Raw genomic sequence first — 25,685 nt, 5'->3', positions numbered from 1 at the left:
AGATTTTGAGGTAATAAAAATCTGTGCCCTAGTGATGACGGAACATATAATATACTAATATAATAAATACTCAACAAAGTAGTTTAAAACAAAAGATCACACCACTGACTCCCACTAGAAGCTTTGTAGATGTTTTTTGAAGCCATTATCTCAAAATCATCCAAGAGCTACACATAAAAAAAATTAAAACTCTTCCCTGTAACCATAGGCGCAGATAGACTTGGAAGTCTGAGGGGGTAGGGTCATTATTGCTGGGGGGCACGATGATGATGTCAATTCATATATACATTAGATCAGTCGGCTCTACCTTTGTCGCTGGGGGGGGGGGGGAGAGCATTGTCCCCCCCCCCGTATCTCCGTCCATGCCTGTAACAAAATTTTACAAACAGCGAAGAAAGAAAAAAAATGTACTGCATCTCAGTAATATCGTATTCGCGGAAATAAACTTGCAAGATGAAAAAACACAAACTATTTCGAGAATAACGTAAGATTCAAAAGAAATGGTGGGAAATATATACGAAGCAAATTGTATCGACATTTTATATTAAAAAATAAATAATCGTAACGAGTTATATCAAATTAAAATCAATAAGTAAATAAGTATAAATAATTTATCTTCACAACGTTCAAGAGTCCAAAAATATAAGCAAATTTCTCTTACATCAATTTGATTTTTCTTCTTTATTGAGGAATTCTCCTTATCATTGAGGGAATTATATAATTTATGTCAAAATATATTACCATATGTTCATATTTTACATAATTTATTCCGCAAAACTATATCTTTTAGTATTTTAACGATAAATTAGTCGACATTTCAGTTGAATACTGCACTGAAAATGTAAAAATAATTTTGGCCAGGTTTTCGGGTAAAATACCCCACTATACGCGTCGTATAAATGTGAAAATCCCATGAAGGAGATATTCAAGAAGGTCGTATAAACGGTATTTACGGTATTCCTGTAGTTCCACCTATATTGGTGATATGGGGAAGTTTCAATGCAAAGGAAGAAAGGAAATCTAATCGAAAGAGTATTCTATTTAACAAGATATCACAAAAGAAAGGATTTTCCCAAGTAAAGAATGGAGAAGAATTTGGTCGCTCAGGGCACGACGATAGCTGTCGTCGTTTTTTCCTTTCCTTTTGTTCCTTTTCCTTTTGATTTCTTTTCTTCCTTTGTATTGAAACTTCCCTCATATCACCAATATAGGTGGAACTATAGAAATACAGTTCGTTTATACGACCTTCTTGAATATCTCCTTTATGAGATTTTCACATTTATACGGCGCATAATGGGGTATTTTACACGAAAACCATTTTTACATTTTCAGTTCACTATTTTGAGGTGATATGTCGACTTATTTATCGTTAAAATATTGAAAGAAATAATTTGGGGGATAAATTATAGAATATGAACATATGGCAGTATATTTTGACATAAATTATATAATTCCCCAATGATGAAGGAAATTCCTCAATAAAGAAGAAAAAATCCAAGCGTGTAAATAATTGATGTAAAATTGTTATAAAATGCTATTAATAAATTGGGGGGGGGGGGGGGTTGTCATATCTAATATATTTTTGATTTTAATAAAAAATAAATATTCCTCTACACAAAATTATCCTTTTAAATTTTGGAGAAAAGTGAAATTACTCTTGAAAATTATTTTTTCTGATAACACTGATCACAATTCCTCCCTGTAGATTTTAATGTTAAAATTTTTCATTTATACGACAAATAACTTCAATTATGTCGTCTCTGACTGGAAAGCCAACATGGCTAGAGATACGGGGGGGGGGGAGAGGCGTGGAAATTTTTGAATTCCTTGAGCTACGTTAATAATTTAGAGCAGTTTGATTCCTCAACTTCGTGAGAAAACGTAAGAAATTTAAAAATTTAAAGAGTGTGAAGCAGTACTAAGCGGGGTGACATAATAACGAATAAAATTTTCTACAAATTGTACTAGTAGGACAAAAAAAAATGATGCTATTACTGTATAATGTTACTTTCAAGATGTTTCGTATCACTCTAAAATACAGCGGCTACCTTTTTGAAAACATTGTTCGTGTATTTATTATCAATTGGATGCCCAAGTTTTCGTTTCGATGAACTAAATTAGTCCATATGATTTGAATGGTATAAAAAAGTATAAAAACGATTTTAAAAGTAAACTGAAAAAAAATTTTTTTTTGGTTCTATCACATAGTAAACTAAATGTTGCATAATCTGTATAGTAGATGGATTACAGAAATAGAATAACAATTCAATTATAATGCCACGGCATGAGGGATGGCCCCTTGTTGTGGAAGTGAACAATAAAAAAGGATTTGGTCGCACAGGGCACGACGATATTTATCTTGGTCGCACAGGGCACGTAACCCGACGATATCCATCTTGGCCACACAGAGCACGACACCGGACTAAGAGCAGCATACAAACTGGAACGGTCCACATCTAAACTGGTACACGGTGAACCAATGAAACTTCCTGGCAAGTTCTTCTCTGCTTCAGATTCAGATGTCGATGAGAAAAAGTTGCTCCGCGAGTTACGACAACACTTCTCGAAAATTCGGCCTGTACCAGCATCTCACTACAATATGTTTTGGATGATGAACTACATTATTCCACTCATGCTTTCTTCCGCAACGACGCTGCCAAGCTAGCACAGTGTTACATTTTTATGTTGTCCAGATGTACTAACCATGAGAAAAAAACGAAGAATAAGACATCCGAAATGTTCACAAAAGATGAATTCGGCTGGTCAAATGGTGATTTGACCAGCCGAACTATAGTAGAAAAAAAAGGTAATTGCCGACAAATTTTTGCGCACGAAGACGTGAGAAATTTTTCTGTAAAGAGTTGACAATACCGAAAACAGGATTGTCATATTAACTATAGCATGTAAGAAGAGGAAGAAACATCCAGTTGTTTTTCAATCCAAGTGTCATCGTTGAGTGTTCATGTTACAAATTTTCAAGTCAACACTGATCGATCGTTGCATCCTTACTCATCCTTCATGATGAAGGAGTCATCATCAAAGCCCAATTTGTAGCAGAGCAACAATAATCTTGGTAAGTACAACCTCATTAGCAGTTTCTCTAATTTTTTGGGAATTTTGCGATTGCATAAAATGTTTATACAGATATTCTTGAGGCCGAAAGCTTTTACGACAAACATTGTTTGGAACAAGATTGTTAAAGAAATCTAAAGTACAGTAGAACCTCGATTATCCGAGGGTGGATTATCCGGAGTTCAGAAATTACAAAACTACGAAAGGTGAAAGAAAACCGACCATGAAATTATTGATCAGACAACACAACAGATTTTGGTAATAATATTCGGTGATAGTGATTAGAAGAATGGGAACAGAGATTGTTATTGAAGTTATGATCAGTTAGATCAGAGTATCCTATAATGGGCAATATCGCCCCTTGGGGGCATGGAAAGGTCCCGGGGGGGGGGATGAGAAAAAAACAAATTCTGAAGAGGAGGACGATGAAACAAAAAGTTTGGAAAACTGCGAGTTGGATTATTCAAATTTGTTTTGCTTAAACAGTGGTCTCTAATAACAAGGAACAAGTCGAAAATAATTTGTGTAAAAAAAACATCTTATGACACCCAAATTTTTTGTTTTTCTGCAAGTCAGGACCTTTGACTTGAAGTGCCCCTAGAAAAAAGTGGACAATTATAACCCTGCATAAATAGGGTCAAAGATGCTTAGTTTATTAGCGAATAGAGTAAATACTGTGCTGTTTAAATTAAATGGGCCACTTCATGCAGAAATTAGGACCGGTTCAGAAACTATATAATTGTATAAATAGGTTCTTGTGTGTATTTTTTGCGTAAATTTAAATGTGAGTTTTTGACATGAACAAGATGAGGATACAATAAATATTTATTTTAAAACGAAATGTATAAATATGCGTTTCATTCGAACTGTTTGCTATTGCTGCTATGTTTGGTTATTCCTGGTGATTTAAACCGTGGTTTTCGATAGGCCGTGGTCAGCATTACATGATTGAAAATTTTTATATCGTTAGATTATTAAGTTATTTTTGTTAAAATTAATTTTTAGGATAAAATATGAATGGCATATCTATCACGTGAGTGTTTATGGTCAAAACTGATACCAATTGATTTATTGAAAATGATTGCAAATAAGATAATGCTTGACCAAAAATAATTACCGGTCCTGCAGGTCCTTCAACGTTGAAATTTTTTACATACATCAGTAGTATATGAGCAAAAATACACTAAAATTTCAGTTAATAAGCACTCGCTCAGACGTATATTATATGTAAACAAAGATTTTCCCCCTTCTGATTTATGAATTAAAAAAAAAGTATTTATACTTTTACTGATATCAGTATGACTTCAGTATTATACTAATACTGAAGTGTGTGTTTGTTAAGAAAAATAAGCGAGCTGCTATGCCAATGGGTTTTTAAACGTTTGCTATCTGCGGCGCACCTTAATATTAATAGCAACTGATCACCTATGTTGGCCAAATAAAATGGAAACCAATGTTTTTATACCCTCTATGGTTCTCCTCCATAAAACGTATTGAAAATTATTTTTTTTCCAGAAACCGATGTAAATTGGCACTGTTAGCATATTTTTAACTGAAACAATACATCATCACAGCAATTTAATTAATTATACTGGATTTAACTAGCTAAAATAATTAATTAAGGGTAAAATATAGTCTGCCTTAAATTTAATGTTATCTATAAACAGATAGAATTTTGCTCAGCAAAGTTGAATAGTTTCGTCCTTGAATATCATTTCCATTTCCCTCAATTTGGTGCTATAATATAAATCTCTGAGCACGTAAAATTGGGACAGCTCTCAAATATGACACCAACAAGGAATCAGCTTTTTCTAGATAGATAAAAATTATTGTACTTATATAGCTGTACCTTGTACTGAAATGACACTTAAGGATGTACTTTCTGAAATACCAAAAAACCTGTTTGTGTTTTTTGACCATTTACCATGTCTATTCAAAAATCAACGGGACTACATAGGATTAATGCGCAAAAAAGTGGCTCTTCCTTCACATTTTTTTAATTGATGCAATAAAATTATTGCATCATTGATTTCATAATGAGATTATCACCATATCAGATATTATCTACACCGAACTTTTGTCATTAATTACGCAATAATAATTTTCTCATCATTAATACGCGAAAGAGCTCAGTATGGTGTTGCATTTTTCCTCTCTTTAAACACTGTACTCACTCAGACATTTTAATATTTTTGTTTTGTTTGTTTATATTGAATTTTTTGCAAATCAAATACGGTACTCCTGTACTATATTGAAATGCACATTATTGAACACAAATGAAACGAAATTAAGTATTTCTGCTCGAAGAAATGCCGACCAATAAAAAACCAAAATATCAAATCGTAATATTTTCAGTGATTTTGTCCTCTTCACCCCCCCCCCCCCACCTCTAAAGAGAAAAGAACATGAAGTAAAATCATTTGTCAAACATTTTATAGGATGGCGGCTCTGGCTGCATAAGCCTATATGACCATGCTTTTTGAATTTTTCATCGAGTATAAATTTCAATACTGTTTTAAAACATTGAATGATTCCTGTTTTGATGTCATTTGAATATAGCCGATCTTGACAAATCAAAAACTATGTAGGAAACAGCCATATTCCTGAGGAGCCAAGCATGGTTTTGGCTAAAGAAGTTTTTTAGATTTTTTCAGGACTTACGGAGACGCCCCCCCCCCCTCCTCCCATGTCGAAGCCACACTGTTTTCGTCATCCTATGATTCCACTCTAGCAATCACATGCAGAGAATGTTTGGTGCCGATACCGATTTTCTAGTCGCCATGGTGACCTGGAGCCCAAGATTTTTGACAAATCTGCCCTGGTATATAGGGACAGGGTTCGTACCCTCCTTGAAAATCCTTAGAGAAAAAGTACATTTTCAAGTCTTTAAAAGTCCTTGAAAAAGTTATAATCATTTTCAAGGTGTTTGAACTTTTTTTCGTGAATTTCTTCCATCAATTTTTGTCTTACCCCCCCCCCCTCCCTCTTCCGCAATCCCCGCTAAACTACTTTCTGCTGAGATGGAAACGAACTGAACAACAACGATCATATGAGCTACGTCAGTGTTTCTCAAAGTGTGCGTAGTGGCTTCTAGCGGTATAGCTAACCTTTGTCAGGGGCGGCGCGACAAGCTGGAATATTGATTTGTATTTATTCTTTGAAAAGTGGTTCTTTTATAAGTAAAAATATCTACCAAGCTATTCCGTGGAGTCGCGGATGAACCATGAATTGGGCAAAAAGCCGCTGCTGACAAAAGTCAGAACCTTTGAGTTACGGGACAATGTTCAAAACAGAATACATGGTCACGTATATCTGAGGTATTTCTGAGCTTTAAAAGGTGTTGCTCTTAAATCTGACAGAAAAATACTGCACTTGAGATATTGCTCTGAAATTATTTCAAACTATTAAATTAATGAATGTCAGTTGCAAACAGGACCGCAAGTAGATGCTTGGTCGGCCAGGGTGAGCACGCATTTTGACGCTCCTTTGTAATGTTGAAGGAGAGGTTAAATGGTGAAATTGGCACCCTCTCTGGTCCAGCGCATGGTGCACCAGAACCTTTGAACAGACTTTCCTGTAGGAACCGGGTGTAACATATCGATATAACATATGTACTGAAAAAGTTCTTGGGGCCAGGCTGGTCGTTGATCGCCTGCGGATGTGACCACGGAATGGAGGTGGCTTCAACAATATCTGTTGCAAGTTCCGAAATGAACTGACTGCTAACGGAGGTTGATTGTTGACCGTAGATGCACGCAAAAACAGTTCTTTAAAGCAGAACTGATTTTTTTCAAAAGAGCTGAACTCTATGCTTTATTGACTTTTCGAAAAATCGAGAAATTCGAGAAATCGAACAACACAGACGAATTTTTTGTTTAAGTTTATAAATAACGCATTTTTGTATTTCAAATCTTGAAAGGAACATCACAAGAGTGCTTGAGGTTTATGAAACAGCAATGTTATGTCAATCTTAGTGCTGTATTTCGAGTAATTTTTTTTTGTAATATAATTTTTTCTTGATTTCAATTTCATGAAATATGGTTTTGAATTACAATAATTTTTAGTTTTCTTAGGGAAATTTTTGCGGAAGAGTAAGGTAGAGATAACGTTTCAGTTATACGATTTTTGCATTTATACGACGCTTTGACCCGACTGTTCGGCGACGTGCTTAAAAACCTCGTTTATACGACGCGACGAATAAACGAGGTTCCATTGTATAGGGCTTGAGCCCCCCCAACATTTTCAATAACTTTACGCCCTTGTTTACTGCTGATCCCCAGAATAGTTAAGCAGTGCCGTCTTAAGACATGGGCCCACCTAGGCACGGCCCGGGGGCCTCAAGAGAAAAGGGGGCCTCACAAATGGGATCTGGTTGAGATTTTCGAAAATTTGCCTAGTAGGGCCTCAAAAAAATCATTTGGCCCGGGGCCCATGATGCTCTTAAGACGGCCCTGTAGCTAAGTGGGGTCTTTTCAATTATAAAAGCACCAATTCAAAGCAAAAAGAGGCACAAAAATCAGTATCTTCATCTGGCTGGGATGCCCCTAGAAGCCACGGCGCACACTTTGAAAAACCCTATCATATCACATCACTGGATTTGATGGTTCAAATTAATGATACATTTATTTAATTATCATCTGACGTTGTGGAGATTAAATTAATCTATTATATCATGGGTGGCCAACTTCTTTCTATTTGAGGGCCAATATAATGTTCACTTGCTACATCCATTCCGATGTATATGCCACGGTCCATGGTAAAAGCTCGGAGACAAAGTGAGATGGTAAAAGTTCGAAAAATGATGTGAACGTTTTTATTTGGGACTCATTAACAAGTCAAAGCCCGTTTTTATTCAGTCAATAAACCATCATTAATTTATTAGTTCTTGACACTTATTAATGTTGGAATAATATCATTTTCCCCCTTTAATTGTATGTGTATTCATGTTCTTTCCCCACATACGCAACTTTTCCCTCTTTTGGGGACTTTCTTTTTTCCCTCTACTTGACCGCTGCTGTATGATAGTTATCTTTGCTTGTATTAAATGTCGTTCGTCTGACTATACGTGTGTTTTGCTTCTCTCTCGTCAACGTCTCTTTCCCTTCCACACTCTGCCCGCGCACAGGTTATGGGTCCAGAGACACATCTTTTGAGACCGTTGCGTTTTCGATTTTTTTTTTTCGCGCGCCAATACGCAGTAGCGGTATCTCCTTAGAAGTGTAGTTTCCTTTCGTTTTATCGTGTGCATCAGGAAACTTCGCAACGATAATGGCCAGCATCAAGGACAATATTGTCAAGCTGAATAATCAGAACTATTCGAACTGGAAATATAAAGTTAAACTTCTGCTAATGAAAGAGAAACTTTTCAAGAAAGTCATCGAGAACGACAGGCAGGATCCAGGTGAAGCGAATCGAAGAACCTTCGATCTATGGGAGGAAGCCGACAGCCAAACACAAGCGTATATCGGACTAACAGTCGAGGATGATCAGCTCATCCACATCCGTGATAGTAAATCCGCAAAGGACATGCGGATCGCCCTGAAGGAGTATCACGAGAAGAGCACCCTCACCAACAAGGTTCACCTGATGAGGTAGAGACTCCTAATGTCCTGATGAGGACAATCTGTTCCCTGAAGCTAGAAGAAGGTGAAAATGTTCCAGAGCACGTCGTCCGCATGCAAGAACTTTTTCTGAAGCTGAGGGACCTCGGCGAGGAATCCTTATCGGATAAATGGAGTACCGCCACGCTACTAAGCAGCCTGCCGAGGAGCTTCGACCCGATGATCACCGCATTGGAAACACGTGCCGAAACCGAGTTGACGTTCGCTGTTGTCCAGCAACAGGTCATCGCCGAATACGAATGAAAGCAGCAACAAGCGGATCCAGGCAGTATCCTCACCTAAAGAATGATGAAACTCGAATCAAACCACGTCGAGAAGAAAAACTCCATAAAGTGCTATTTTTGCAAGAAGCCCGGCCACGTCAAGAACAGATGCAGAAAATACGTAGAGTGGAAAAGGAATCATCCGGAGAAAACGTCCAGGAGCTCAAGTGAAAATAAAGTGATCGCCGCTCAGCAAAAGGATACCTTGCTGTCACTAGGCATACGGTCGGAAAACTGGATTGTGGATTCTGGTGCCACGTGAGTAATGATATCAATTTTTTCACGTCGTTAGATAACTCGTATAAAGATAATATTGAAGTCGCAAACGGCGAAACAGTTCATGTGCTAGGCATAGGTTCCGGGAATATACTATTGAAAAATTTAGACGGTACTGTGACAAAAGTGTTACTTTCGAATGTGTTGTATGCTCCTGATGTCGTCAGTAATCTGATATCCGTTCGTCAGCTAACTTTGCATGATGCTTCCGTGAACTTTCATGGTGATTATTGTGAAATTCATAAAGATGGAAAGCAGATCGGTATCGCTGACTCTGTCGGAAATCTGTACAGATTACGGGTTTGTCAGTTACATAAAGTAAATACAGTGACTGGACATAAAGAAAATTGCGTACACACATGGCATCGAAAAATGGGTCATAGAGATATAGATACCATCAAGAAGATGCATGCTGAAGGACTTGTTCATGATTTGAAACTCATTGACTGTGATATCAACATGTCCTGCGATACGTGCATGAAAGGGAAACTTTCGAGACTGCCATTTCCCAAGAAATCCACGAGTGAGTCGAGCGCACCGTTAGATCTAATTCATACCGATGTGTGCGGCCCGATGCAAACGATCACACCAAGTGGAAAGCGGTATGTTGTCACGTTCATCGGCGATTACTCGAGGTACACTCAAGTACATTTGTTGGCACAAAAATCAAACGTATCCGATGCTCTAAAACAGTACCTGAATCTTGTTGAAAATAAATTTGGTCGAAAAGTAAAGGTGATTCGATCCGATCGAGGAGGTGAATACCTGAACCGAAACTTGAGGAAATTCTTAGCTGATAAAGGTGTGCAAACACAGCTAACTGCGGCTTATTCTCCACAGCAGAATGGAGTAGCAGAAAGGAAGAACAGGACTTTGGTCAAGATGGCACGTTGTATGCTGATCGATGCAGGCTTACCGAAGAACTTTTGGAATGAAGCTGTGATGACGGCCAACTACATTTTGAATCGAGTTCTAACTCGAGTAAAGGACAAAACTCCTTACGAACTGTGGACGAACAGGAAGCCTACTATCAAGAACCTACAAGTTTTTGGATCGAAGTGTTTCGTTCATGTACCAACAGAGAGGCGTCAAAAGCTCGGTAACACAGGGGTACAAATGATTTTCCTTGGGTACGACGAGGAGTCGAAAGCCTATCGTTGCTACAACCAATCATCGAAAAAGGTCGTAATCAGTCGAGATGTCAGGTTCTGTGTAGAACATCAAGTAAGCGACAGCTTCGACGCGAGTGAAGATGATGTTCGTGAAACCGAACTTTCTGGCTCCGTGGAAATAAAAACTCAGGAGGAGCGATCCAGAAACCCATCAGAGGAAGATCCCAGAGGTGACGGATCCCGAATTCGTGTTTCACAAAGGTGAACTAAAGGCATCCCGCCCAAGAGATTTGAAGTGATGAGAGCAGGTGACAACCATCTCATGGGGAATTTCTCCGACAAAATGACGGATGAAGACAGCGATGATGAGGAACGTCCAACCTGCACTCGTATTCCTGACAGAAGGCACTTCAACGACGGCTTCATTGTGCATCAAGCCAGTTTGTGTGGTTGTGAAGATCCTGAAACATATAGACTCTAAAGTCAACCTATCAGACGGATTCACAGAAGCTTTTGATGTTGTGAAATTAAGAAATGTTATGTTTATTTACGGGCTCAAATGAAGTGGGGGTGTTGGAATAATATCATTTTCCCCCTTTTACTGTATGTGTATTCATGTTCTTTCCCACATACGCAACTTTTCCTTCTTTTGGGGACTTTCTTTTTTCCCTCTTCTTCCCATAAACTAATATAAGCATCAGAAACTAATAAGTTCATGATGATTAATTGATTCATTTAAAACGGACGTTGACTTTGTACAAATCCGAAATAAAAACGTTTACAAGTGTTTTTTGGACTTTCACCGACTCACCTTGACAAAATCCGAGTCTCTGGGATTTTACCGTGACACATGAACCGCAATAAGTAATATGATGAAACATGGACAATTTAGTCGCTAAACATTCACTCTGGGCGTTGTGTGTGTATTCCTCAACTTCTTCATAAAGTGACATATTCATTATTCATCAAGTTGCGTTTCCAAATAGATGTAATTCATCAAAACAATTACGCCGGGGGTGCGTGGGTGCTCAAGAATCCACAGTAATTTGTGGCATGGATCCGAACACTCCCAGAATTGATCCAGAAATTAAAATTTCCGATATAAAACTAAAGACGAGCACCCACAGTTTAGAAACACTTCCGACGCCCCTGCATCCACATAAGCTTCATGTTTTCTAAAACCGAAGCCATTACAGAGGTTGAAAATGATAAATTTCCTATAGCAAATGGTAAAAAAAAATGTTTCATCCATAACTACTACCAGCAACAGCACAACACTGACGAAATGACAAACTGACGAAAACTTTTGCAAAAACAATTTTATATGAATCTTTTATAGTGTAATGTGGTCCATTTCCTTTATAAAATAAATTTTATAAAAAAAATTTGAATATAAAATTTATAAAATATTTTTGTCAAATTTTATAAAACTATTATAGTGTAATACCGGCCCTAGTTAGTCTTCACATCGTAGAATAAAGCTTCCGACCAAATTTCAAGACTATAGATTTCTCTATGTTACCTCTGAACCCCATATTACCCCCTTAGGGGTTGAATTTCGGAAAACCCCTTCTTGGTTGGTGTTTACGTCATGAAACAGAACTTCTGACCAAATTTCATGAGTAGCTTCAGCGGTTCCGGCTCGGAGTGATTTCTCTATGTTACATTTAACGCCCCTTATACCCCCTTACGTCTCGAATTTCGAAAAAAACCTTTATTAGTTTGTGTTTATGTCATGAAACAAAATTTATGACCACATTTCTTGAATATAGCTTCAGCAGTATCGGCTCGGCGTAATTTCTCTATGTTACATTGGAGACCCCTTTTGACTCCCTTAGGGATCGAATGCTGAAAAAAAAAAAAAAACACCCCCTTCTTAGTGAGTCTTTATGTAACGAAACAAAACTATTTAAAAAATTTGATATTTATAGCTTCAGCGGTTTCGGCTCGGCGATGATGGATGAAATTTATATATATAGATGAGAACTTTCATCAGAATTAAACGTTTTGAATAGGCCAGTATTACACTATAGAAGTTTGATAAAATCCCTTTTATAAAACTTGAAAAATCTAACCAATAAGGTTATTGGTTACATTCTAGAAAATGCAACCGGTGACCTTATTGGCTGCATTTTTCAAGTTTTATAAAAGGGGTTTTATCAATCTTTTACAGTGTAATACCGGCCATAGGGACAAAAAGAGCATTTAGAAAGTGATGAAAAAACAACTAAGAAATGGATTAAATCCAAAATGTGTTGGTGAGAGAGTATAATGTCTTTTTTGATATTAGCATTCAAAATAATAACTTTTTAATGTTAAATAATAAACTATTTACATCAAGATTTTTTTTTTTGCTTCCCATGTTTTGATGTTGTAGCTGTATTCGTAATAACGAAGTTAATACATTAAGAACCAACACCTAATTGAAATGAAAATACAGAGATTATTAAAAATTATATAAAGTTTGAAAAATAATTGAAATTATCTGTCTCGATTGGGCAACCCAATAAAAATTAACTGACGTACGTGATTCAACTGAAATGAATCCAAGAAAAATATTTGTAGTGGAAGTTCCTTCATAAGCAAATGCAAATTTTTTTTATTTCAAATGTGTAAATGATTGGACGATGCAAGACAATAAATATACAAATACTAATGGCAATTATATGAAAATAATTTTGGAAAGAATTCAATAAAATGGGCAGTACAGCGATTGAAACTTATCGTAATTAACAGGGTAGCAAAGCGAGCGCGCTCTCAGTTCTGCTTGAGCAATGACGTCAGTTGGTACCGACGGCAGCGATTCATGAAAAAACACTTATTATACAGCCCTGGAAAAAAAAAACAATGTGCAGAAAGCATTTCCAAATGTGTGTGGCCACGCACACGCGGAGCTTGGAGTCGCATTGTCTGCAAGGGAGAAAGTTTTCGTACTCCATTCATTAAGAAAACGACAAAAAAATGAAACTATTACTTTTATAGCTATTCTTAAAGGAAGATGAGTCTGAATCATTTCATGAGTGTTGCTTGTGCGACAGCTGCCTTCAAACACTTCTCCAAATGCTCCAGAACCCAAGAATTTGGTTAGAACAATTTGATTTCTATCTACTTCAGAGAGACGTAGTGTTGAAAGTTCTTCCTCTACGGGCAGAGAGAGATTCCTAAGAAATATAATAAACCAATATATTTTTTTTATTTCAAGTAAAACACCAGAAATTTTTATTACAGTTTAATTACACGTACTGAAGTGTATGTACTTAGATGTTAAGAAATAATTTTTCTGAGAAGAAACTAATATTCTGTAAGCAATATAGTTTGTTAGTTTGTATGGTTCTACTACTTTTTCTCACATACACAAGCATAAAACACAGAGAAAAACCTGTTATCCAATGTAACCGAAACAATTTAAAACGATAATATAGAATCACATACGGGTGTTTCGAAATTCGCGCACATCATAGTTTATGAATGTTTTTTAAATGAACATTTTATCAGAGAATAACGGATTATACATAGGTATTGAAACATTACCTTTAATAAAAGTTTAAAACAACTTTGAATTTACTATAAACACTGAAAACGTTGCCTTTTTTTCCCGGGCACATAGGCACAGTTTTTTACCAGATTACTTGATACTTTAGAAAGTCTGCGAGAATTAATGTGTGATATTGAATTAATTAATTATTGATGTCAGTATTGAGCAGTGGTTCTAAATGTTTGGAAGCCCGCGGCCCGGTTGATCTATTTTTCGTGATTGGAAGGCCTGGCTATACACATGAGTAATGTGAAATAAATGGAAAAAAATGAAACAATCAACCACTCACTGCCCGGTTTCATTGATGCCAGGGTCCGGCGGTTGAAAAACACTGGTCTTGAGTTCATCAATCGTAGGTGAATTATTGTAGAATGCCATATTTTTGAGATAGTCCGAAAGAAAAAATCCCTGGGGTTACAAGTCCAGTGAAAGAGGCGACCTAAGTCCGCGCGTAATGACACGATCCACAAAATGTTCTGTTAAAACACGAAAAATTCCTTTTCACCGTGCACTATGGTGTTGAAACCAGGATTACCATTCATCACTAATGTAGGCGCACCAAACACAATTTTTTTTATCAAGTTCATGAAAAATACGAGGGTTTGTAGGTGGAGCTATATTAAAATACCGTGAATTTCGAAACATCCTGTATTAGTTGATTATAAATTGAGGTAAATGTGTGTCGGGACAAAGCTTCAAAGTTTTAACGAGCTTTGTTAATACGTTAATGCCCAGAGTTAAGGGCGTAAGCTGGATCAACGTTTAGAGCGGGCCTGAAAGGTTTGGGGGGGGGGGGGGAACAAAGAATTTCTTCCAAATACAAATACAACGCCACAACAGACAAAATGCCCAACGAGGTGGCTGATAAAAAGATGCCCATAAAAATATGGTTGTCATATATTTCAAAAATACAGCAACCCAATTAAAAATGCAATTAAAACGGCCAATGTTCCCAATTGGGAACATACTTTTGATTAATTCAAAAAAAATATTTCTCTTTAACGAAAATAGCTGATTTTTTTTCCCTGAACATATAAGGTTCTGAACTTAATTTAGAAAAGACAAAAGTAATTCGATTCAGCTCTTATCATATCAATTTATTATTCTAAAATCACCCATTTTCAAGGGAAATTATCTGTAAGTTTATGTTTTAATTATTAAAATAGTTTTTGTAAACATACATGCATCTCAATTTTTTTTTAGTTGTAGAATATTGCCAAGAATGATAAGAAATGCTCAATGAGAGAGAAAAAAAATTTGTTTGAATTCCAGGGAACTTTTCCTACGATTGTTCCCAATTGGGAACATTGGCCACTACTGACTATTCTAAAGTGCAATGCAGAGGAGTGGCATTCTGAAAAAACAATTTATTGCTTTTTCCCTTCTCTCTGGTGTGTCTCAAAAGGAAGGAAAAGTATCAAATTTCACATTCCGATGTTTACATGCAGCACCCCCTTTTTTATGTGACTCACTTTGCCCCCCCCCCCTTCAACCTTCCCTCTACATTTTGAGTCATTTTGTTGGTACGTTGGTCTTCCAGTTCTCAGTTGATATCTGGTCTTGTGACTTTCTACACTTCTTTTTCCCATCTTTTTTGTTATACTAGTAGCTTATTAGACTGAGTTTGAGAGATTCTGATATATCACATCTCTCTGATGAAGAATTCGAAATGTGCCAGCTACTGCCTGATGAAAATGAGCGGGCTACAGATGAGGAAGATATCGATGACAACATGCTTGGCCGGTCGTTCCTGCAGATGTTTGTGGATATCTGTGTTTTAAGATCACCACGTAGTTCATTTGTGGGTGAATTTGTAGATCCTATCAACATGCCTTCTACATCAAAATTGCCTTTCAAAGATCAGGTAATTACCCAGTCAAAAAACAAGAAAACATCATGTGTCAAGTGCCAAAAGACTAAAATTCATGCAACCAAAGTGGAAAAAAAGTACTGCATTCGACAAAAATATAAGTGAACCTACTGAAGCAATCAGTCATAAGTTTGCTGAGCTAAGTGCAAGCCGACTCGATTGATATTTTTTTCAAATTTTTACTGCAAGAGTACCTCAGTTACTTGGCTGAGATGACAAATATTTATGTCGCACAACATGGATCGAATTTGAAAATTGAGTGGAAAAAAATCGCAACGTTTTTTGGATTGGTTTTGCTAAGTGGGTATCACAGAATACCAAGTGAAAATGATTACTGGGGTACTTTCAGTAGACACAGCAGTACCGATTGTCCCCACTGTTATGCCGAGAAATAACTTTAGAGACATAAAAAATAACTTCCATTTGATGGATAACTCTTTCTTACAACCCGGTGATAAGTTGGCTATCTATGATGAATTAAATGAAAAATTCACACACATTCGGTTTGTTCCATGATAAACTAAGCATCGATGAATCAATAGTACCGTATTACGCTCATCATTCAAGTAAGATGTTTATATGGGGAAAACCGATTCGCTTTGGATTTAAAATTTGGATGATTTGCTCAAACAATGTGGTTTCCCATATAAAATGGAAGTATATTCTAGTAAGCAGTCATCGGAGCCTGTGCCTTTAGGTACCAGAGTTGTAAATAATATTTTCTCTCTCTTTATATTTTTAAATAATATATTTTAACTTACCAAGGGATCCATACAAAAACCTAAACCCGTATGTATGTATTCTTTTGTGAATTTTAGACCAGCATTTCAGCTCATCATAAGCTCTTTATTATAATCCAGATATACATGTCTTTTGAGTGTATTCGAGAGAAATTTATTTCCATCATTTTTAAAATTCTATATGTATATTCTTTAATTTTTAAAATAAATTTATTAAATGATGACGAATTTTTCATCATCCTGTAAGATGGCTTCACTGCGAAAATTATGTTTAGTCAGATCCGGCCAATGTTCCCAATTGGGAACATTCAAGAAAACGCATAGGGAAATTTTTTTTCTTCAATTTCTCGATTGATATCCCTTAACTAAAAAATCAGAAGGAGAAATTAACAAAAAAAATAATGAAAATCACTTGGAATCTGAATTCGGCCGGTAAAAGGTTAACACAAATTATAAACAATATATACAGATGATAAAATATTATACAACGCCCATAAAGAATACTTATGGTTGTCTTATTCTAAGAATGGATAGCTTTCTCGATTTACCCCAACATATTTATCATACTTATTTTTAAACGTGTCAATTGTGTTACAATTTACTACCTCCGGGGGTAAACTATTACATTTATTAACAACCCTATTAGAGAAAAACTCCCTGTGACACCATAGCCTTGCATTGTCTCTCACCAATCGATACTGGTGTCCCCTTGTAAAAGCAGTCGATTGGCGGTGCCCTAAAAGTTAATGGTCCATCCTATCCATCCCATTGAAAATCTTAAACACTTCGATGATATCTCCTCGACACCTGCGTTCATCCAATGTATATAAACATATATCCAAACATATTCAAAAAATGAAGTCTCTCTTCATAACTCAAGCCCTGTGTGCCAATAAGGACACGCGTAGCTCTTCTCTGCACCCCTTCAACCAAGTCTATGTCCCTCTGTAGGTATGGTCTCCAAAACCTTACAGCATACTCCAGTCCAGGACGAACTAAGCCTCGAAAGAGTGGAAGAATGACTTTAGGAGAACGCGAAGAGACCTTTTTGAAAATGAGACCAAACATTCTATTCGCTATTTTGACCACCGCTGAACAATGTTCAGAAAACCTAAGTCGCTCGTCAATGAGAATTCCCAAATCGGTGACCCTAGTTGCATCCGGGATAGTGACACCATTCAACTCGTAAGAGAATCGTGGGTTGTTCGAACCAAAAAGAGCGATCATGCACTTATCAACGCTAAACGTCAATCCTGTTTAAGTTGGTCTGGAGCAACTTCCTATCGCTTTCATTCCCGATTACCCCCATTAGCTTCACATCATCTGCGAATTTGCTAATAGTCCCATCGATACCCTGATCGAGTTTATCGATAAAAAGTGAAAAAAGTATGGGGCCAAGGACACTTCCCTGAGGAACTCCACTTGTGACGTCTGTCCAACCAGAGAATTCCCTGTTCACCATAACTCGTTGCAACCTATCTCTTAACCATGATTCAATCCAATTCAGCAAGTTGCCCCCAATTCCAATCTCATGTAAACGCTTCAAGAGTTTGCCATGTTCGACCCGATCGAATGCCTTCTGGAAATCAAGGTAAACAACGTCTACATTTTGCTCTTACCCAAAGCCCTAGTCACGCGATCATAGAAGCAAAGGAGGTTAGTTGCACATGACTTCCCCTTCCTGAACCCATGCTGATTATCCGACAATACATTATTCTCGTCTATCCACTTCACAAACTGCCTTTTGATGATAATTTCCAAAATTTTCGAGAAGGAGCTCGTCAAACTCACTGGACGATAATTTGACACCGCTTCTCTACTACCCTTCTTAAATATCGGCACAACGTTAGCAAGTTTACAATCTCTTGGGACGATACCCTCAGCAACACTGCTCCTGTATATCTGTGCCACTGGCGCCAACAATTCATTAGCACATTCCCTGAGGACCCTGGGATAGATATCATCTGGTCCTGGTGCTTTGCTTGCACATACATTTCTTAGAAGATTTAGGACCTCCACGTCTTCTACTTGAATATCGTTGAGGGTTTTATTACCCCATGCATTACCCGTATATCGAATATCATTATCTCCATTAAAAACCGAAGCGAAAAAGTCATTGAAAGCACTACAAATACCTACATTGCTCTCTACCCTAGAGCCTCCTATCGAGAGGGGGGCCAACTGTCCCCTTACATCCATTATTGATGTATAGAAAAAACGATTTTGGGTCAGAGCCAATGTTATCTGCCAACCTAGATTCAACTTCCTTTTTTCTATCCCTTATCGCTTTCTTCAACAGTCTTCTTTTATCAGTAAACAATGATAGGTTACCTCGTCCACTTTTATACTCCCTGAATGCTCTTTTCTTTTCAAGATAAAGGTTCCGCACGCTATCCGTGAACCATAGAGAGTGCGATGTACGAACACGCTTTTTTCGAACAAAGGGTATGACGTCATGCAAAACATAGGACAGCTTCGTACTAAATTCTTCCCATTGACTTACCACCCCTACTGATTCCAACCGGTCTTTGAAAACTTCCGCGCTAACCTTCTTCTCAAAACATCAAAGTTAGTTCTCCGAAAACGAGGAACCAGTCTTTTGTTATCAACCTTACCCGAGGAAAAGTTGCAGTGAAATCTGACGATACGATGATCACTGGAAGAAAACTCTTTCCCCACCGAAACATGTTCAACTAGATCCTCAGAACTAGTAAGAACTAAATCCAAAATAGCAGTACCCCTAGTGGCTTCTGATACATGCTGATACAAAACATTTTCGAGCACCAACTTAAGAAACTCTCTTTCATACTGATCCCTAGATGAAGGGTGCTCCCATTCAATACCTGGGTAATTGAAATTCCCTAGTATGAGAACCCTCTTACGCTTACACATGTAGGAAATTTCATCATGCAATTTGGCGATGTAGTTTTGATCCCTATTCGGTGGATTGTAACAAACCCCAACAATAAGTTTATGACGTCTTTTGTTCTCAAGCTCAACCCATACAGTTTCAATATCACTTCTCTTCACGTTACACTCTCTAGCGTTCAAACAGGATTTCACGTATATCAACACTCCACCCCCTTTCCTATCAGATCTATTTCTCAAAAAAGTATCGTATCCTGAGATGTGTAAGAAAGATTCCTCCCCATCGTTTGCCCAAGATTCTGTAATGGCTATAAGATCCAAGTCCTCCACAACTATCATAGTTTCTAAAAAATCTTTCTTTTTACCGAAGCTCCTGGCATTTATTAGCACACATTTTAATTTGCCCGGTGATTTAGTGTCAATCGAGAAGCCATCCAAGTCAGAGATGGGTAATTCCCCGTCAGTGCGGTTGTGATTATCATTAACTGACCCGCATTCCCGACTACGTGGTCTGGGAGTAGAAAAACCTGACCTAAGCCTATCGTAAACCTCCCAGACCCCCCTCTTATTTAGATGGATCCCATCCGAACGAAGCCACCTGTCGGTAAATGAGGGGAGCTCCAAGAACGTGACCCCAAGAGAGGAACAAATTTCCTTCAGGCCTATATTGAATTGGTGGATCCTACTCCTATATCCCCTACTACCCCTTGGCAGCACTGGAATCAGTGCCACATCTGAACGCCCCTCCCTAGCGGATAATAGTAAATCCCGGTACTCTGACAGAGACTCACTAATATTCGCCCGCAAGGGCACCTTTCGGCGATGAAAAACGTCTCGAACGTTGCCAATCTTTCCTCCAGGAAGACAACAACGCTCGAAACCCCGAAAATCCCTACACACTCGGTTCCCAAGTTCCCTAACCATAGAATCGCCGATGATTAAACCCCCATCACTATCCCCCTCTCCCTCATCCACGACCACCCATTCGCCCTCTAAACTGTCGTTGTTCGTGGAGATTGCTTCTTCATCAACAGGTGGCTCGATGACCAGAGGCTCCGTTATAACCGGGCCCTCTAGCACCCTAACTTTTTCCCGTAAAGCTTCGACCTCGAGTCCCAGCCTTTTCCTATCTCAGCACCCTTTACAATTGAAACTATCAGCTACTATACCCCTAGACCAGGGAAACCTCCCGTCGCAAGCTCAACACTAGTCGAGGTCGAGGCATACTAACACTACTGCTAAAGCTAGATAATAATAATACTTAAAAATAGGAAAATGAGAAACGTTAACTGGAAATTAAAATAATGTAAAGTACATTACTATGCAAAATATACGTAAGTGATTATACGAAAAAATTACGTAAAATAGAATACTCAGCACTAAATCACGAAGAATAAAATAAATATGTATATAAAGAATATAACACCCTCTAAAAAAAAGTATTACGCTACGAAGTACAATTTATACAAGATATACGGAAGACTGGATGTTGTGAAGATATTTATTATTTCAGATGTTTATTTTTTAAGGAAGGAAAAAACTCATCTCTGCCTCCACCGGGAGTCGAACCCGGGTCCCTCGATTGCCGGACGAGTGCTCTGACCACTAAGCTACAGAGGAGATAGAGATTTTCCTTCGCTAGAGCGTATATATATGCCGAACGGAACCGTGTGATGGACGGTGAAACCGATCAGCTAATAGCTCATTGACGACGAGCCACCAGGCAGAGATGAGTTTTTTCCTTCCTTAAAAAATAAACATCTGAAATAATAAATATCTTTAGGCAGAGATGAGTTTTTTCCTTCCTTAAAAAATAAACATCTGAAATAATAAATATCTTCACAACATCCAGTCTTCCGTATATCTTGTATTAACAAGTGGAGAGCGACATTCATGTCATACAATTTATACTTATTAGAATTAGCTAACTATCTCAAAACACTAACACTACAACAATAGGCCCAAATGGAAGGAAAAACAAAGTTATTGAGAGTACCCGGGAAAAAGTATACACTGTTTGCTAACACTAACGTCCAAAAACCTACGAATTTATATCAAAGAAGCGAGAAAACACAAACCTGGCGAAAAAACAATGAAAATGAAATGCGAACGAGAAAAATAAATTTAAGTCGATCGAAAATACACAACGAAAATTAAAAAAAAGTGAGAGCAATATAATAAAAAAAACCACTTATCTTGCAATCCAACGTGCGCTAAAAAAAAAGGAAAACACCGCAGAATATGACCCAAAAAGAATTATGAGTCACAAAAAGTTACGAGTCACAAATCTTCAAGAAGCTTTCAAGTTGATAGAAATCAATTTAACTATGCAACGGGTTTGAATTTACTGTCGAATCGTTCTCAAAATGGCTACTGCGAAAACACAAAAACGTTCCAAAACCGACCGTTTCTCTAATGAAATACACTGCTGGCCACCAAAATTGCAACACCAAGAAAGACAAGAGATATCGCAACAATATTTATTTTGTAGATAACATGTTGACCAAGCATCAAATGATTAAATTTATAGACTTCTGTGAAGTGTGGTTCCTGCCAAAATCAGTAGCCAGAGTAGCCGCCATTGTTGGAGATCACCGCTGCCACACGCCTCGGCATTGATTCAAAGAGACTTTGGATGTGTTCTTGGGGTACAGCAGACCAAGCAGCTTCCACGCGTTGCCAAAGTTGATCTGGTGTGGCAGCTGGGGATGTAATCTGGGTCAATCGTTGAGCAACCATGGACCACATGTTTTCTATCGGCGAAAGATCCGGAGAGCGAGCTGGCCAGGGAAGCAATTCAATCTGGCGATTGACGAAGAACCTTTGGACAATGCGTGCCACGTGTGGTCGCGCATTATCCTGTTGAAATATGGCTGTGGGCAAACCCTGAAGGTAAGGAAGGACAACTGGCTCCAACACCTCGGAGATGTAGCGCTGGCTTTTTAAAGTACCGGCAATGCGTACTAGAGGAGTGCGAGAGTGATATCCAATACCGCCCAGTACCATAATACCCGGTGCACGACCAGTGTGGCGGTGCATAACGCAGCTGTTCAGCATCCTCTCTCCACGGTGTCTCCAGACTCGAATCCGACCATCGTGGTGTTGAAGACAGAAGCGTGACTCGTCAGTAAAGACAATTTTATTCCATTGTGCCGTCCACATCATTCTTTCATCGCACCATTGGCGGCGGAGACGTCTGTGGTTCTGCGTCAAGGGTAGACGAAGCAATGGACGTGTTGCGGACAGTCCACTCTGCTGTAAACGACGTCGAATGGTACGCACAGACACTGGATGATGCGGTACAGACTGAATGTGCTGTGCTATGGTTCGTGATGTGGCTGAGCGATCCGTCACTGCCATACGCACAATACGCCTGTCATCACGTGAAGTGGTGCACTGAGGTGGATGAGATCGAACACGTCGGTCCGTCGTACCCTCCTGCATCCAACGATCACATATCCGCATTACAGTTGTTTGGTTTCGTCCAACACGACTACCGATTTCCCTGAAAGATAATCCACAATCTCGGTAGGCCACTATGCTTCCTCTGTCGAACTCGGATACTTGATCAAAAGATGATCGCTGTTTTCTACGAGGCATAATTGATCGTTTTTTTGAAAAAACCACAAGAAAAACACAATTGCCGTACTTCAAATCGTCGAAATCTCCAAGCCTTAAATAGCGCTTTGAAGTGGCGCCACAGGCGCGCGTGATGTGCGTCTGCGCTGAAATTCTAATCATTTGCATATCTCACCTCCGCTAATGCATGTTGTAAATTTCATATTATTTGCATGCTTCCTTCAGGGTGTTGCATGTACGGTGGCCAGCAGTGTATTTCGCCTCCCGCTTGCGAGCAGCGGTACATGATACCGCCAACAGTGTGGTGATAATAAAAATTTATATTTCGGTAAGGCCCAGCCAATAACGCTTTTTTCATCCTTGTACGAATGGTTTTCTTTCCCCTACGGTATTTGACAATTTTGCAATACTGCACATTAAAATGCGGTACTAACGAGTCTTGTCATTGACCCCAAAAACTGTAAAAAAGAATTTGTACTGAATTCTGTTTGTTGAATTTGTCCGTTCATTTTCGTTTTTTCTTTCAGATGGAAAAAAAAATGTCATGGTAAATATTCCTATTTTCGAATATTAGGTTTGTCACGTCTTAGAGAGGCATCACAATTTTCTCCGGTAGGTGGAGATTAAACTAATAAAGAAATAAGCTTAATCGTCTGACTCGTATTTTCAATACCAACCATTTTTTCACAGAGGAAAAACCTATTCTTGCACCTTATGCAAGATTACCGGGGTGGTAACAGCCGGTGGCGTGGGTGTTTCCCCAGAGCTTCGAGAGTTTACCAATTTTTTTTCGTTTTTATTTTTTATTTGTGTTTATTATCATTTTATTTATTTATTTCGACATTATTTGAGAAATTACTAGTGTGAGATTCCGAATGATAACGTATACATAGTGAGATTAAATTTTAATGAATTACTTGATGTTAACGTAACGAGAGCTCTGGTGAACAATTATAAAATAGAGCGTTCGTCATGGCGGATGATTCGTGTGATACTTGTGGTGCAACAATTTCCATTTCTGATGACAAAATCCACTGCAGTAAATGTTTCCGTTACGGTTGTGAATATCTATTTCTAAAATCCCGTGGAGATCGCCTAACAAATTGGATCTGTGTTAAATGTGAAGAATCAGCCAAACTTACTGCGAACGATCTGACTGTACAATAGCCCCTGAATACTGCATCTGAAAGTACTATAGAACCAGCATCCGTTGACGGTATTCAAACTGTGTTCCGATTTCACGTCGAAAGCTTACACGAAGAGGTGAAAAATATGGCTACCGTAAAATCAATGAGACATTCCAATCTCATATCAAATCGTTAAAGACATTATTCATATGTAAACAATTCAAAGAACTCAGCGATCAAAACAAAATGTACCAGCTTCAAATAACCGACATGCAGGAAAAACAACAAGAACTATCCTCTAAGAATTTTCAGCTAAAATCCGATGTTAAAAACTACAAATTGAAATCAGTGAACTCCAGCGATACTCCCATTGATGTAGCGTTGAAATCCAGGGCCTCCCTGAGACCGAAAATGAAAATATAAATGCTTTGCAAGAGAACTTGGTGAATTTAATTGAACCGGATCTCATGGTAAATATTGATGTGATGCATAGAGTGCCTTTACTTTGAAAAAGGACAAAATCAACCCCATTATCATTCAATTCGACAGAAAATCCAATCGAGACTGTTCTCTGAAAACAGCCAAGTACAAGAAATTGTTTGGCTCATCAGTCGAAAGACCTATAGACTTTAGACCTATAGCGATATACTTCAATAATCGCTTGTGCCCGTATATGAAAAATATACCGAATTTGGTATATTTTTAATGCCCAAATACCTAGAGGAAATTATTAGGAGTTTTTTGAAGAATAGAACAATTTCAATGAAAAGCACAATTATAACATTGGAGTCCCACAGGGATCGTCACTGGGACTCATCCTGTGGCTAATTGCAATCAATGAACTTCTCGAAATACCAACTGAGGAAAACGAGGAATTTCAAGAATTCGCGGATGACTTGATTATTACACTGAAATCAACTAATTACAATTCATTCGAACACTATAGCCAGAGAATACTCCAAGCGGTGGACCAATGGGCAGAGAAATTCGGCTAACATTGAGCTTAGAAAAGTGCAGATATCGTATGTATAAACATGGGCAAAGGAAGTCGGAAGAAAACCACCAATTAAGATAAACAATAATAGAATAAAGTACAATGATAATATCATCTATTTGAGCGTAAGGATAGATTATAATCTGAACTTTTCAAATCACCTTGCTAATATCCAAGCTAAGGTACACACAATCAAATGCAGAAATTACGACGAATCTCAAGAGCTAGTTGGGGAAATAAACCAGTTATCTTTAAACAAATCTATAAAATATGCATAGAAAAGAAAATACTATACGCAGCAGAAGCTTGGTATCAAGATCTTGGTTATTTGAATGATAAACTTATACAGACACGAAGGATAGCCCTGCTGTTAATCACCAAATAGCGACTCAGTTTCTAATGAGGCGTTAAATATACTATCAGGAACAATACCTATACATTTGTTGGCCAAAGCTCAAAGAAAAATGTCCCTTCCGTATTACTTACAAATTCCAATACAGATAGGACAGGAAATCTACACCCCAAATACTATATTGCGGAAAAGTTCAATTCTTGAAGAACTTGGGACACAAACTCTTATGATGAGTAGTCTCTATATATAGATGGCTCCAGAATGAATGAAAGAACA

At 37.9% G+C, this 25,685-nt stretch overlaps 1 protein-coding gene across 5 annotated transcripts in view; it reads right to left on the bottom strand.

Annotated features, from left to right (window-relative positions):
- sev (receptor protein-tyrosine kinase sevenless) overlaps positions 1 to 25,685 on the bottom strand; it is a 1,896,734-nt gene that overhangs the window by 252,948 nt on the left and 1,618,101 nt on the right. For all 5 annotated transcript variants that reach the window (XM_089239534.1, XM_089239532.1, XM_089239533.1 and 2 more), the window contains one exon: positions 13,319 to 13,505. In XM_089239534.1, the coding sequence (XP_089095660.1) occupies positions 13,319 to 13,505 (187 nt within the window). The remainder of the gene's footprint in view (positions 1 to 13,318; positions 13,506 to 25,685) is intronic.

This window comes from Pholcus phalangioides, unplaced genomic scaffold (assembly GCF_987345545.1).
Source record: "Pholcus phalangioides strain wild (caught in Gottingen) unplaced genomic scaffold, Ppha-v1.0 ptg000011l_1, whole genome shotgun sequence".
In the NCBI taxonomy this organism is placed as follows: Eukaryota; Metazoa; Arthropoda; class Arachnida; order Araneae; family Pholcidae; genus Pholcus; species Pholcus phalangioides.
Note: the sequence above shows the minus strand (reverse complement) of the source record. Positions and strands in the feature narration are given on the sequence as shown.